Raw genomic sequence first — 14,941 nt, forward strand, 5'->3', positions numbered from 1 at the left:
AGGGTTGTTCAGCAAACTCCCCGCGTTTGTTTCTCTTACATCGGTGTTCCCGGTGCCGTCTGTGTCAGACTGGTGGAAAGCCTCCAGGATCTCCTGCTGCTGCTCTTCAGTCAGCTCTAGCTCGGGACTGGCTTTCATCCTTTGGGTCGCGGTTCCTAAAGCCGGCTTCATAAAGCTGGAGGCCTTGGCAGAGCAACACAGAAGCAGAGATCGCTCAGACCGCCTCCAGGAAAAGCTGGTGGGGCCCGCAGCAGAGCGGGCGTCTCAGCCCCCAGCTTTCACTGCAGCCCCAGGGCAATGAGGCCGTCGAGGCGCGAAACCGGAGCGGAAAAGCGAAGCCCCACTGCCGCCGGGCAGGGCAAAGCCACACTGATCACGGCAGCAGTGGCAGCGGCTGCCTCGGGCCAGTTCTATCCATGGCAGGCAGGGCCTCAATATCGCCTCTTCCCATTGGCTATCGCCGCTACACCGCTGCTAAGGCAAGTCTCATTTCTATTGGCCGGTGAGCCGGGAGCTGAAAGTACAAGAGCAATAACTATTGGTCTAGAGATATATGGGGCGGATCCAAGAGCTTCCTGGAACAGTTCTCCGCTCCGCCTTTCGTCCATGCGATTTGTCGATGGGAGGATGGTTGGGACCAGTCAGCGCTCGCTGTGTGGCTGGCGCGATGCTCAGACCAGGGCGTGCAGGAGGTGAAGAGGAGGGCTGGGCGGGGCGTGTGAAAGCGTGCGCGGGGATTGGTGGGCAGCGGAGGGGGGCGGGGCCCGGCTAAGGGCGGGTGCGGAGGGGCAGAGGCGACGGCGGAGCGGTGAGTGGGGAAGGGTCTGGTGAAGCGTTGGGGAAGGCCCGGGGGCTGGAATGGCGTGTAGGGGACGCTGTGAGACCTGGGAATAACTAGCGGGAAAGGACCTGGGCGGATGGTCCAACAGACTTTGAAGATGAGCCGTTGTGTGCTGAACAGCATCCTGGCTTGGATTAGCCAACGTGTGGCCAGCAGGACCAGGGCAGGAATTGCCCCCCTGTACTGAGCACTGGTGAGGCCACACCTCGAATCCTGGGCTCAGTTTTGGGACCCTCACTCTAAAAATTACATTGAGAGGCTGGAGTGAGTTCAGAGAAGGGCAGCGAAGCTGGTGAAGGGTCTGGAGAACAGGGCTGGTGAGGAGCAGCTGAGGGACCGGTGTCCTTCAGCCTGCAGAAAAGGAGGCTGAGGGGAGACCTTCTGGCTCTCTGCAGCTCTCTGAAAGGAGGTTGGAGCCAGGTGGGGGTTGTCCCTTCTCCCAAGGAATAAGTGCCAGCACAAGAAATTGCCACAGATTGCCCCAGGGGAAGTTTAATTTGGACATGAGGAACAATTTCTTCCCCTTGAGAGTTGTCAAGTGCTGGTCCAGGCTGCCCAGAACAGTCCCCATCCCTGCAGGGGTTTGCAAAGTCATGGAAATGTGGTGCCAAGGGATGTGGTTTGGTGGTGTCCTTGCAATGCTGGGTTAATGGTTGGACTTAATCATCATAAAGGTCACTTCCAACCCAAACCATTCTGTGGTGCTCTGATTCTAAACCACCTTGAGGGCACTGCACATGTTCTAAAGGGTATGTAGATGTGTTCCTCAGCCTTTCCCTGTGAAGCCCATAGCAGTTTTCTCTAGAACATTGAAGATAACACTTGAGACCTGCTTGAAGCTGCACAGAGCACAGCTTGTTCCTTTCTTACGGTTTAGCCCACTCCATCCTTCTGCTTCAGAGTAATGGCTTCAAACTTCCATTGCTGCAACTAGAAATGTGTTCTCAAAAGTCTTGTGAATAAAGCAGTGTTCTCCTTTTTTAAAGGAATCAGCTTGACAGAGAACCATCTGCAAAATGGCCACACACCTCAGATCGGTAAGTGAAGGATTGATAGAAGGAGAGGAAATGGCCTGGAATTGTGCTGGGGAGGGTTAGGTTGGAGATAGGAACAATTTCTTTCCTGCAGGAGTGATCAGGAATTGGAACAGGCTGCCTAGGGAGGTGGTTGAGTCACCATCCCAGGAGGTGTTCAGGAAATGTGTGGACATGGCACTTTGAGACATGGTTTAATGGCCATGCAGGTGCTGGATTGAAGGTTGGACTTAATGGTCTTAAAGGTCTCTTCCAACTAAAACAATTCTATGATTCTATCATTAGAAAGATGCTTTGTGAAGATTTTTCTAGCAGAAATGTATTTTCATAGACGTTTTTGGGGATACAAACTGGAACCTAGGAGGTTCCACCTGAACAGGAGGAGAAACTTGTTTGGTGTGAGGTTACTGGAGCCCTGCAGCAGGCTGCCCAGAAGGGATGTAGAGTCTCCTTCTCTGGAGAGCTTCCAAACCCATCTGGCTATTGTGATCCTGAGTGACCAGCCCTGGGTGCCCCTGCTTTGGAATACATGATCTCCAGAGGTCACTTCCAACCCCTCCATGCTGGGATTCAGACTGAGAAGATGACCTTGTTTGGAGCCAGGCAGAGGGCGTTGTTCTGCTGCTGTACAACTTTGGTTCAGCATATTGAAGTGCAGCATGCAGCTCGAGCATTCTTATTTTAGGGAGATCACACTGGGGTGAGAAAGGTGCAAGAGAAGGCCATAAAAGTCCTGAGGGAGTGGAGCAACTGCCTTTTGAGGAGGAGCTGAAAAGGCTGTACCCCTCAAGGAGGAGAGGACCCTGCAAGGGGGAGGGATATGATGGCATTAAGAGGATCAGGAAGCTGAGGAGTAAAATACCATCACTTTGAGCAGAAGCTTTGTTGAAGGATGTAGAAACCAGAAGCTCCTGAACAGTCATCACCTTTGTGTGGCTTGCTGGGGTTCAAATTCCCTTCAGCAAAAAGTGCAGCTGCAGGGTGAGGTTTGTGAACTAAAATAAGGAATACATTTTTCCATCCAGGACAGAAAAGTTTCCTCAGACTCATTGCTTGTACCTTCAATATTAGTGGGAAGATCTTCAGTCTTATTCCAGTTAGACCAGTGACCAGACTGGGATCTGTTAATTAGCACCTCCAGCCATTTCAAAAGGTTTAAAAAAAGAAAGAAAGCACTAATGACTACCTAAAAGAAGATAACCCTTGCCTTGACCTGTTTACTTTCATGTCTCTGAAGAAGCCCAAGTTGTACGTGTTCTGAAAATGGTTTCATCATTGCTAAAGAAGACACTTTGAGTGTGCTGAGTTACCTGTGTCCTGTGACTGAAGCAGATCCTGTTGGCTTTGCATTCAGGGCAGGGTTTCTTGCAGGCAGTTCATCTTTTTCTTTCCTGCTACAGGATCCACTTGGTTATGAGTCTGAGTCCTGCCAATACAAAATCCCAGCACATGAAGACCTGGGGCTGTTGAGCCTGGAGAAGAGCAGCCTGAGAGGAGATCTCCTCAGTGCTCAGCAAGAGCTAAAGGGTGGGGGGCAAGAGGATGGGGCCAGACTCTTCTCAATGGGGACCAGTGACAGGACAAGGGGCAAGGGGCACAAAAGGAACCCAAGAGGCTCTATCTGACCAGGAGGAGAAACTTCTTTCTCCTCTTCCAAACTTCCCTTGGTGTGAGGGTGCTGGAGGCCTGGAGCAGGCTGAACAGAGAGGTTGTGGAGTCTCCTTGTCTGGAGAGCTTCCAAACCCAGCTGGACATTGTGATCCTGGGCAAGCTGCTGTGGGTGTCTCTGCTTGAGTAGAGGGGGTTGGACTGGATGATCTCCAGAGGTCCCTTCCTACCCCTGCTGGGATTCTGTGATCTTGAGAGGTTCGGCTCAGTCTGTTGCTGTGTCTCTGCTGCTAAAGTGCTTTTCTCCCTGTCTCTGCAGGCTGGTAAGAAGTGTACAGTGATTGGTGGCTCAGGATTCTTAGGCCAGCACATGGTGGAGAAGCTCCTGGAGAAGGGCTACGTGGTCAACGTGTTTGATATTCAGAAGAGATTTGACAATGATAGAGTGAAGTTCTTCCTGGGAGACCTTTGTGACAAAGAGGTACAGAGTGACAGCAGCACGTGGCATGGGCAGGTGGAAAGGATGAAGAAATTGTTCAAACAGCATCAAGCCCTGGGTCTAGAGCACAGGTCTTATGTGGAGCAGCTGAGGGACCTGGAGAAAAGGAGGCTGAGGGGAGACTTTCTGGCTCTCTACAGCTCCTTGAAAGGAGCTTGGAGCCTGGTGGGATTCAGTCTCTTCTCTCCAGGCACAAGTGATAGGACAAGAGGAAACAGCTTCAAGTTGCCCCTGAGGAGGTTTAGGTTGGACATGAGGAACAATTTCATGGTCTTGAGGGTTGTCAAGGCCTGGCCCAGGATGCCCAGGGCAGTGGTGGGGTCCCCATCCCTGGAGGGGCCGCAAAGCCCTGGAGATGTGGTGCTGAGGGCCATGGTTCAGGGGTGACCTGGCAGTGCTGGGTTGATGGTTGGACTTCCTTAAGGTCTCATCCAACCAAAGCCATTCTCTAGTGCTGTGATTCTAAACCACCTGAAGGCATTGCACAGGTTTTAAAAGGTATGTGGATGTGCTCTCCAGCCTTTCCCTGTGAAGTCCATAGCCTAAGCAGTTTCCTGTAGAACCTTCCTCCAGAACACTGAAGATGCACTTGACATCTGCTTGAAGCTGCACAGAGCACAGCTTGTTGCTCTCATCTGCATGGCTGTTGGCCCAACTTTACACTCTAATTACAGTCCCCATTGGTAATTGCTTGTGGGTACTCTCCTGGCCACCCTCAGCTGCAGGAGGAGAGCAGAACACATCATTCCTCACAGCTAGAACCTCCTGCCTTAACTCAGCCATGCCTCTGAGCCTCTGCAGAGCATTTGTTTGCCCTGTGAGGAGATGTCTCCCCACAGGTATGAAGTGTCATGTCTGAGCTTTGTGCCACAAGGACAGACAGTGCCATGGGGCTCTGCTGGCTGTTGGACCTGCTGACTGCTGAGTTTCTCATCTCCAGGGCATTTTGAATCTCATACTTTGCTCTTGAGGCTACTGCAAGTTGTTCAGTCTAGGTAGCCTCCAGGTCTCTTAAGGTTCCCAGGTTCTTCTCCAGGAAGAAAAGGTGATGTAGTGTGGTTTTGCCTCACAAGGTGAGAACACTGTGAAGGTCCTGGATGTTCATCCTATTCCAGCTGCTCACCTCCATGGAAGAAACAGGAATCACAGAATCACACAATCCCAGACTTGTTTGGGTGGGAAGGGGTCTTCAAAGCTCATCCAGTCCAGCCCCCTGCAGTCAGCAGGGACATCTGCACCCAGAGCAGGTTGCTCAGAGCCACCAACAACCTGACCTGCAATGGTTCCAGGGATGGGGCATCTCCCACCTCCCTGGGCAGCCTAGGCCAAGTTCTCCCCACCCTCAGTGTCAAACATTTCTCCCTTCTCTCCAGTCTGAATCTCCCTCTTTGAGTTCAGACCATCAGCCCTTGTCCTGTCACAAGAGGCCCTGCTCAAAATCTGTCCCCAGCTTTCCTATAGGCCCCCTTGAAGTCCCTCAAGGCCACCAGAAGGTCTCCCTGGAGCCTTCTCTTCTCCAGGGTGGATTATTCTAGGAGTTGTCCTGACTCAAATACAGGACATTTGGCCTTTTTGATCCTCATGATGTTCACAGTCCCACTTCCCCAGCTTGTCCAAGTCTTTCTGGATGAATCCCATCCCTCTAGCCTGTCACCTGCCCCACTCAGCTTGGTGTCATCTGCACACTTGCTGAGGGTGCACTCAATCCCTCTGTCTACATCTCTGATGAAGATACTGAACAACACTGGTCCCAGTGTGCACCCCTGAGGGACACCACTTGTCACTGATCTCTATCTGGACATCAGTCCATTGACCACTACCCTCTGGATGCAACCATCCACCCAATCCATTATCCCTGAATCCCACATCAAATCTGAGAGAAGAATGTTGTTGGGGATGATGTCAAAGGCCTTACAGGCATCTAGATAGGTAACACCTAGAGCTCTTCCTATGAGAATGATCTCCAGAAGTCACTTCCAACCTCAATCATTCTATGAGTCCCTTGTCCACTGCTGTAGTTACTCCATCAGAGAAAGCCACCAGGTTGGACTTGCCCTTGTGGGCTGGGGTGACTTGAAATTTAGCAATTTTCTTTCCATGCAATAAAGAATTTTTATCTCCTTCCTCTTTTTCCTCTCTGAGAAGACACTGTTGCTGTCACCTCACTGCTGTCACCTCACTGCTGTCACCTCACTGCTGTCACCTCACTGCTGTCACCTCACTGCTGTCACATGCCTTGTATCTTCCAGGCTTTGCTCCCAGCTTTACAAGGTGTGTCAGTGGCTTTTCACTGTGCATCACCAGCACCTTCCAGTGACAACAAGGACCTGTTTTACAAGGTGAATTTTATGGGAACCAAAGCAGTCATTGAAGCCTGCAAAGAAGCTGGAGTCCAGGTAAGAGCAGCCCAGACTGGAGCATCTCTGTGAGGAGGAAAGGCTGAGAGCCCTGGGGCCGTTGAGCCTGGAGAAGAGCAGCCCCAGAGGGGATCTGATCAGTGCTCAGCAAGAGATAAAGGGTGGGGGGCAAGAGGAAGGGGCCAGGCTCCTCTCAGTGATGCCCAGGGACACAACAAGGGGCAGTGGGCACAAACGGCAACCCAGGGGGAGGAATTTTGTTGTGAGGGTGCTGGAGCCCTGGAGCAGGCTGCCCAGAGAGGTTGTGGATCTCCTCTGGAGAGCTTCCAACCCCAGCTGGCCATTGTGATCCTGGGCAAGCTGCTGTGGGTGCCCCTGCTTGAGCAGGGGGGTTGCACTGGATGATCTCCAGAGGTCCCTTCCCACCCTTGCCATTCTATGACTCTGTGATTCCACAGTGTCCATGGTCAAATAGAGAAGGGTTTGGAATTGAGTGATGTCTCACTTCAGACCTTCAGCCCCACGATCTGGTTTTTTTTTGGGTGTTCCCCTCTCTGTGCAATAAACTGTTGTAGGAAACAGGCCACATGGTGTTTACCTTCAGGCTTAGTCTGGCTCGTTGTCAGAGTGAGGAGCTGAGTCTGGCTGGAGCTTCTTGGCTGCTCTATTACAATGTAGACCTTGTTTCAAGCCACGTGTGGCTGATTTCTCAGATGCATCCACTGCCTTCCTGTTTTGAATCCACCAGGAGTATGTTTTTAGCCAAGAAAAACCAAGATAAGAATTCTTTCTGGGTTTAATCTGGATGATATTGTGAGTGTAAAGATGAGCAAATCTTCCAAACACTCATTACCTGTCAAAAGCTGGCATGTGCCCAGCCAAGAGGGCTCTGTGATTTTTCTGTAGGTGTTTTTGACTACACTGGCTGCCCTGGGTGTTTCTGGAAACGTTTTAATCTCTTTCAGGTAGCACCAAACAACATGACACAGTCATTTAAAGGAGTGGGAGCTTTCCTACCTGCAGATTCAGATCATAGAATGGTTTGGGTTGGAAGGGACCTCCAAAGGTGCTCTAGTTCAGCCCCCCTGTAGTGAGCAGGGACATCCTACATGAGATCATCTGTTAGCCCACATTCCTCTAGATGTGGTTGATTAGAGAATCATGGAATTGTTTTGGTTGGAAAAGATCTTTAAGATCATTGAGTCAAACTATTCTCTAACTCTCCCAAGGCCTGGGCTAACCATGTCCCCATCTTTGCTTCTTTAAAACCCTTCCAGGAATGGGGATTCAACCACCTCCCTGGGCAGCCTGTTCCAGTCTTTGAGAACCCTTTCAGTGAAGAAACTTCTTCTAATGTTCCATCAAAACTGCAACTTGAGGCCATTTTCTCTTATCCTGTCACTTGATACTAGGGAGGAGAGAGATCAACCCTCACCTGCCTCCAACCTCCTTTCAGAGAGCTGCAGAGAGCCAGAAGGTCTCCCCTCAGCCTCCTTTTCTCCAGGCTGAACAACCCCAGTTCCCTCAGCTGCTCCTCACCAGCCCTGTCCTCCAGACCCTTCACCAGCTTCATTGCCCTTCTCTGTACCTGCCCCAGCCCCTCAAAGTCCTTCTTGAAGTGAGGGGCCCAAAACTGAACCCAGGATTTCAGGCGTAGCCTCACCAGTGCCCAGTCCAGGGAGACAATCCCTGCCCTGGTTCTGCTGGCTGTGCAGATGCTGGTGACCTTCTGGGATGCTGGTGGCCTTCTTGGCCAGCTGGGCAGACTGCTGGCTCATCTTCAGCTGCTGGCTTATCGTCAGCTGCTGTCAGCCAGCACCCCCAGGTCCTTTTTCACCAGGCACTCCTCCCCAAGCCTGGAGAATTCATTGGGCTGCTGTGACCCCAGCGCAGGATCCAGCACTTGTCATTGTTGAACCTCATCCCATTGACCTCAGCCCATTGATCCAGCCTGACCAGATCCCTCTGTAGAGCCTTCCTACCCTCCAGAGACCAACACTCCCTCCCATCTTACTGTCATCTGCAGACTTCCTGAGGTTGCCTTGATCCCCTCCAGTTCATTATGTGTAGAATCAGTTGATTAAACACCACCATTGTCCTTACTCAGCCTCTGTAAATAATGTCCCCTTTGTCTTGGGCTCTGAACAACCCTTGTCTGTTCCATCTCTTGCAGAAGCTGGTGCTAACTAGCAGTGCCAGCGTGGTTTTTGAGGGCACAGACATAAAAAATGGCTCTGAAGACCTCCCTTATGCCAAAAACCCTATTGACTACTACACAGAGACCAAGATCCTACAGGAGAAGGTATTTGTCATCCTATGGTCAATGTTGGTATGCTCAGTGCCTAAAACTGCCCTTGTGAAGTAGGGCATGACCTGGGGGACACAAGAGACCCCTCAAGACTCAACAGATCTCCCTTGTCCTCCAGAATCTCTCTTCAAGAAATGAGATGTCTCCTTCTTGGAGTCACAAAGAAAATCTGTGTGGAATCACATCTAGCAATAGCTGCCAGAGCTGGCAGAGTGCAGCTGGCAGAGAGAATTCCCTTTTTTTAGAGAAATCAGCCTGACCTCAGCCCTCCCTCTCAGCCAGCTCTGGGCTCATTTGTTCTGGACACAGAAGGATGAGCGGTGGCTGTGTGGCTGCCACTTGCATCTTTCCCAGGTGAGCCATGTGCATCTCCTGAGGCAGGCTGATGCTTTGCTCCAGGGGCTGCTTTCTGAGCAGCTCTCTAGCACTCCACATAGTTAAGCACTTGGTTATGTGTCCTGTGGCTGGTTGTACTGGTTTCACTGGGATGAATCCTCTGCTTGCCTTGGGCTGTAGGCCATTAGCACTGTTGATTAAGCTGTGAGGGGCAGAAGCCAGGACAGGTGCCTTGAGTTGGCTCCAGGTGTATCCCACACCATAAAGAGCATGCCCAGCCCAAAGGGGGAAATCTGGGAGCTTCTCCTCGTGCTATTCTCTTCCTTCCCTTTCTTCCTTCAGGAACTCACTCATCATCCTGCTCCTGAAGGCTGCCTTGTTTTGGGCGTAGGGGGACCTTTCTCTCCTGGTGTTCTGGGGCTTTTCTCCTGATTTTGGTTATCTTTTTTGTCCCTACAGGAAGTGCTCAGTGCAAATGACCCAGCCAACAATTTCTTCACTGCTGCTATTCGTCCCCATGGAATATTTGGTCCTAGAGACCCTCAGCTGGTTCCCATCCTCATCCAGGCAGCTAAGAGTGGCAAAATGAAGTTCATCATTGGGTGAGCAAAGCTCAGGCAGTGAGCAGCTTTTAGTAAAACTGATGATGAACCTACGAAGCCCTTGTGGAAGGGAATAAGGTGAAAGCAGGAGTGGTGCTGTGGGATAGAAAGAAGGATGTTTTGTTGGTTTTTGTTTTTGTTTTTTTTTTTTCCACTTATGAGCCATTTTCCACTTGTGGGGAAGGAGAAGGGAAAGGAAGGGGAAAAAGGGAAGGAGGGAAAAGGAGGAAAGGGAAAGGAGAAGGAAGGAAGTTGAAGAAAGGAGAAGGAAGAAGTGGGAAGAAAGGAGGAGGGAGGGAGGGAGGGAGAAGGGAAGGAAGGAGAAATGAGTGGTGCATGAGGAGAACTGAGCATTCTCTATTTAAAATCTGAGGGATTCATGCACTTGGAGGGTGAGTGTTCATCATGCAAAAAGTTGAGTGGCTTGAGCTGCCTTTGCCTTGTCTAAATAGCTGTGCTTTTAGATATGAGCAAGCTTAGACTGCCTGCTGCTAATTTAATTAATAGACACTTGTGGTATTGGAGATTCTTGCAATTAAAAAGCCTTTATGGCAGGGTGTGTATATTTCTGAATACAAGATCAAAGATAATGAGCCTTGCAGAGCTTCTAGTGGACCACAAAAATTTTAGAGCAAGAAATACTCCAAGCTTACTACTAAGAATATTTTTATTCATTGTTTTATGTTCTTGAAATGTGCTCTTTAATTTAGAAAAGATTTCTGTTATATGCAAAGAGCTGGTTTGTTTGTGTCTGCACATGGGGATGTGTGCCTGGGTAGAGGGAAGGAAAGGAAGAGAGGGTTTGGGTTGTGAGAGGGTTTTTTGGTTCTAATTCTTACAGTTCAGTCCTGAATTGACCTCTCAAACTGATCAACAAGCAGCTGTCAAGGGTCAGGATTGGGCTGGCTGGAACAAATGCTTCCCAAAGTGAAAAGAAAGGGCAGAAAGGAGAGAGCCTGTTAGGATGGGAAAGAAATTAAACCAGCTGGGATGGAAAGAAGACCAATCCCATGAAATAGAGACAAAAAGACACAAACCAACATGGAACCCAACCCCTGATGGCAATGATGTCAGCATTGGCACCACTGATGCTGGGGGCAGGCAGTGGGCAAGTCCCAGCCCAGACTCAGCAGCAGATGGGAAATGGATTCAGGAGCTGGATTCTGGAACTGGGATCTGGGTGGAAGGCAGAAGGGTCAGAGTCCTTCTGGAACACTGGCCAGCAAAGAAGAGGCTTGACCCTGCTGATCCCCCAGCTGTCTCCTGAAGATGCCCCCCATGGGATGCAATCCCTTGTTGGGCAGCAGAGTTTCACCTGTCCTGTCTGCTCCTCCCCATAGGTACCACCTCTGCCTTCCTGCCCCACAATGTGGGGCACAAGATGTGGCAGTGTCCTTGGTGTGCCCAGGAGCAAGGCCAAGGCAGAGCCTTTCTGCAGCCCAGACCTTGTCAGGAGCTCTCCCCATCAGCTTCTCCCTGCTAGAAGCAGCCCCTGGCTGTGCAAACCTGCCCTGAACTTCAGAAAGTGCCTCACTGAGCAGAGCCTGAGCTGGGAAATAACATCCTGACCAGATTCAGCTCTGCTCCAGCTCAGAGCAGGACACTGAGAATGCTTGACTACAGCAGTCCTGGTTTTATGGCCAAATGAGTGTGGTGGTGGCTTTGTAACAAACCATTTGTCTGATGTAGTTGGACTCTGGGAGCTGACAGCAGATTGATTTTCTGTGCCTGTGTAGAAATAGATGTCTCATAGTGGGTTAAATCTGCTTCAGCCAGGGCTGAAGTTGGCTTATTGAGGGACTAAGTTGGAATTTCATGAGCCAAGAAATTTTTAATTGAAAGCTTGTCCTGAAGTGACTTCCTTTCTGCCAGTTACCAACTCTCTTTCTCTTTGTTCTGCTTCTGTGGATCACTCTCTGCTGATTCCAAGACTTGCAGGACCTGCAACACCTAGAAATTTGGGAACTTATGAGGTTTAAAAGTGGTGCTGGTATGGGAATGTAAATTTTGAGGGCCTTGAGAGCTGAGACAGTAGGAGCCTTTCCTCTCTAAAATAAGCAATTTCATCTCTCTGATGAAGTTGCTGAGGTTGCAGCATGAGAGGGTGGGAGAAGAGGAACCTGGGAATAAATAGACCTTGTGTGAAAGTCCTTCCTTTGGTCACAGCAGATTTTCAGCTAAAGTTCTTTCTGTTCTCCATGCAGGGATGGCAAGAACTTGGTAGATTTCACCTACGTAGACAATGTGGTCCATGGACACATCCTGGCTGCAGAAAATCTTCAGAAGGGCTCTCCCCTGTGTGGGAAGGTAAGGAAGGACCTAGTGGAGGGGGTGGAGCTGGTGTCCACTAGCTGAACTTCATCTGTAAGCCCTGCTTGGCTTCATGTGCCTGCTCTGTAATCTCTGCTGATTTTTTTTGTCTGTGCTGAAGATCCATCTTGGAGATGAGGAGAGCCAGCACACAAAGATGGGTCAGGGTTTTCTCTCTGTGGGCATAATGAATGGTTCCTCATCTGGTGACTGTTGCATGCAACCACATGGGCCTCAAGTTGCCCCAGGGGACCTTCAAGTTAGACATGAGGAACAATCTCTTCCTGGAAAGGGTTGTCAAGGCCTGCCCCAGGCTGCCCAGGGCAGTGGTAGAGTCCTCATCCCTGGAGGGGTTTCAAATCCATGGTGATAGGGAGCTGAGGGACATGGTTTAGTGGTGACCTGGCAGTGCTGGGTTAAGGGTTGGACTCCATGATCTTAAAGGTCTCTTCCAGCCTAAATGATTCTAACATGTATGAAGAAACTTCAACTTCTTTCACAAGAGGTTTAAAGCATGGAAATCCAGATGGATTTGTGGGCAAGCAAGATGCCTACCTAGGAAGCATGGGTATTGAACTTTTATGCTACAGCTTGCAACAGGAGAAACTTCTATAGATGCTCATGGCATCTTCATGCTCTGGGTGTGTCCTAATGTGTTTGCTTTGTGTTGTGTCATTCAGTCTGAGCATTTATGAGTGATCTGGAGTTCTGCAGTGTCAGAAGTGTTGGAGTGTCTGGAGTAGTGAAGCTGGAGGAGGGGAGATTTAAGCTGGATGGTGGGAAGAAATTCTTTTAGAGTGAGGGCGGGGAGACACTGGAACAGGTTGCCCAGGGAGGTTGTGGAGGTGTTCGAGGCCAGGTTGGATGAGGCCTTGAGCAACCTGGTGTAGTGGAAGGTGTCCCTGCCCATGGCAGGGAAATTGGAACTAGAAGGTCCCTTCCAACCCAAAGCCAGAATGGAATTTCTGGCGTTCTTAGCAAAGGAGGACTTCATCACTTCTCAGTCAGAGATGGTTAGTGCAAAGCAGCTTCTCATGACAGTGTTCTCTGACAGCTCAGGGATGTCAGTCTCCTCACCATGAACATGAAGGTGGGCCACCAGAGTGACAAGGTGATGAAAACCACAATGATTTTACCATCTGGCTTTTTGTCTTGCTCTCTTGCAGGCTTTTCACATCACAAACGATGAGCCCATCCCCTTCTGGGCTTTCATGTCCCGCATCTTGACTGGCTTGAACTACGACCCTCCCAAGTACCACATTCCCTACTGGCTGGCCTATTACCTGGCCCTCTTCCTCTCTCTGCTGCTGTGGTTGCTCAGGCCACTGGTCACCATCAAGGCCACTTTCACCCCAATGAGGGTGGCCTTAGCTGGAACTTTTCACTACTATAGCTGTGAACGGGCCAAAAGGCACATGGGCTACAAACCAGTGGTGAGCTTGGATGAAGCAATAGAGAGGACTGTGCAGAGCTACCCCCAGCTACGCCGGGCTAAGGCCTGACAAGTCCTCCATGGGTTCTTTGCTACTTGATTTTTGTGATTCCTTTGACGTCTCCTATAAAAACTGCAGCAAATCTCATCACTAATTGTCTGGAAAAAGGGAGTTCTCCTCAAGTCCTTCCTCTTGCTCTCCATTGTCAAGATGATTTTATCAGGGTTAAAACTTCCCCCACCTCATGTTGTAGTTGTGCTGACAGTTCTGTCCTTTGATGTGACTTCTTGGTTTGAAGCAGCTGCTGTGAACCCTGTGGACTGTGACCGAACACCCTGCTGTGCCCTCTTCGATCCTCAGCATTCCTTCACCTTCTCTCCCCACCCTCCTCTGTTTTGTTGCTCTGGTGATAGCAGCCACCTCCTCCAAGAGCTGCAGGCTGGGGAATGAAACACTTCTCAGGACTGGCTCCTCTCCGTGGTTTGGCATTTTTTTGCTAGACAAGAGGCTCATGCCAAAAAAAAAAAAAAAAAAATGGGAGTTCTGCCACCATCTCTTCAATCACTGAAGAGTATTTGTTATTCCCTCCAGGATTCTTTGGCTTCTTGCTGCAGCATCAGAAGGAAACCTGAGAAGAGGCCTCTCTCTGCAAGGAGGCATGGGCCTTTGTTTCTGCAGGAGCCTGTTTCTGCTCAGAAATAACCCAAATAAATCATGAAGAGATGACTTCCTACCCTTGTGGTCCATCTTTGAGAGGGCAGAGCCCATTCTGAGCATCTCAGCTTGAACAGGACTTTAATCATTCTTTCTGGGAGGGAGAAACCTTTGCTGTGGTCAGTCACCACTTCTTATTTCACCATGGCTCTCTTCCCACAAGAGCTGCATGGGTTGGAAGATCCTCCTGCACAAAGCTCTCATCTTCTCTGACATCTTTTTGCTGGAAATGGTGATTTTTGTTGCTTTGACCACTTAGTACATGAAAAAAATCCTTTTTCTCCACAAGAAAAGGGTTATCAAATACACCAAGCTGCTTAGTTTGACATTTAGATTATGTGGTCTTTACCCTGTAATTTATTTTAAGTGCTGCAGTTCTGATTTGGCTTCAAATGAAGGGTTTAGAGTAGAGTTGGAGCTTCCTTCTGTGCCACTTCCTGGCTCCCCAGGAGTTTTGGTGTTTCCAGTTGCAGAATTGCCCCCCTCAAGGAGCTTTAACCTCCTCTGGGAGCTCCATATGCTGCAGGAGTCCTGGAGAAATGAGGTTTGGAGAGTTTTATGTGGAGCTTTTGTCCTGATTTGAGCTAAACCAGAACCAGTTCTCGACATTTAGCTCAGCCTCAACCCCTGACAATTGCTTTTTTTTCTGGCAGTTGTTGTTTGCTGCTTCAACAGCTGGCTGGGTTTACCAACCTTTGCCTTACCTAATCTTGAAGTAACTACTGGCCAGTTGCTTGGACAGCTCTGGTTTGCACTGCTCAGTCACCTTGACCTTCTGTTTCCCCTCCAGTCTGTAGGGTTAAGCATTTAAAGTTTGAATTCCAGAGTTCAGTTCTTCAGATGCTTGTTCAAAACAAGCCCTGTGGTTCCTAGATTTTCTTCTGTCAGCCCCCAGTCCA

At 49.9% G+C, this 14,941-nt stretch overlaps 1 protein-coding gene across 1 annotated transcript; it reads left to right on the plus strand.

Annotated features, from left to right (window-relative positions):
- The first annotated feature begins 1,857 nt into the window (after positions 1-1,857).
- NSDHL (NAD(P) dependent steroid dehydrogenase-like) lies at positions 1,858-13,397 on the plus strand. Its single transcript, XM_054388706.1, has 7 exons — positions 1,858-1,878; positions 3,803-3,964; positions 6,232-6,378; positions 8,513-8,641; positions 9,443-9,585; positions 11,790-11,892; positions 13,062-13,397. Exons 1-7 carry the CDS (start codon positions 1,858-1,860, stop codon positions 13,395-13,397), a joined length of 1,041 nt encoding a protein of 346 aa, XP_054244681.1.
- Positions 13,398-14,941: the final 1,544 nt, after the last annotated feature.

Source organism: Indicator indicator, chromosome 17, assembly GCF_027791375.1.
Source record: "Indicator indicator isolate 239-I01 chromosome 17, UM_Iind_1.1, whole genome shotgun sequence".
NCBI lineage: Eukaryota > Metazoa > Chordata > Aves > Piciformes > Indicatoridae > Indicator > Indicator indicator.

Coding starts and splice junctions, on each gene's coding strand:
- NSDHL (XM_054388706.1), top strand. CDS start 1,858: ATGGCCACACACCTCAGATCG. Junction 3,965..6,231: donor GAGACCTTTGTGACAAAGAG/GTACAGAGTGAC, acceptor TGTATCTTCCAG/GCTTTGCTCCCAGCTTTACA. Junction 9,586..11,789: donor AAAATGAAGTTCATCATTGG/GTGAGCAAAGCT, acceptor TTCTCCATGCAG/GGATGGCAAGAACTTGGTAG.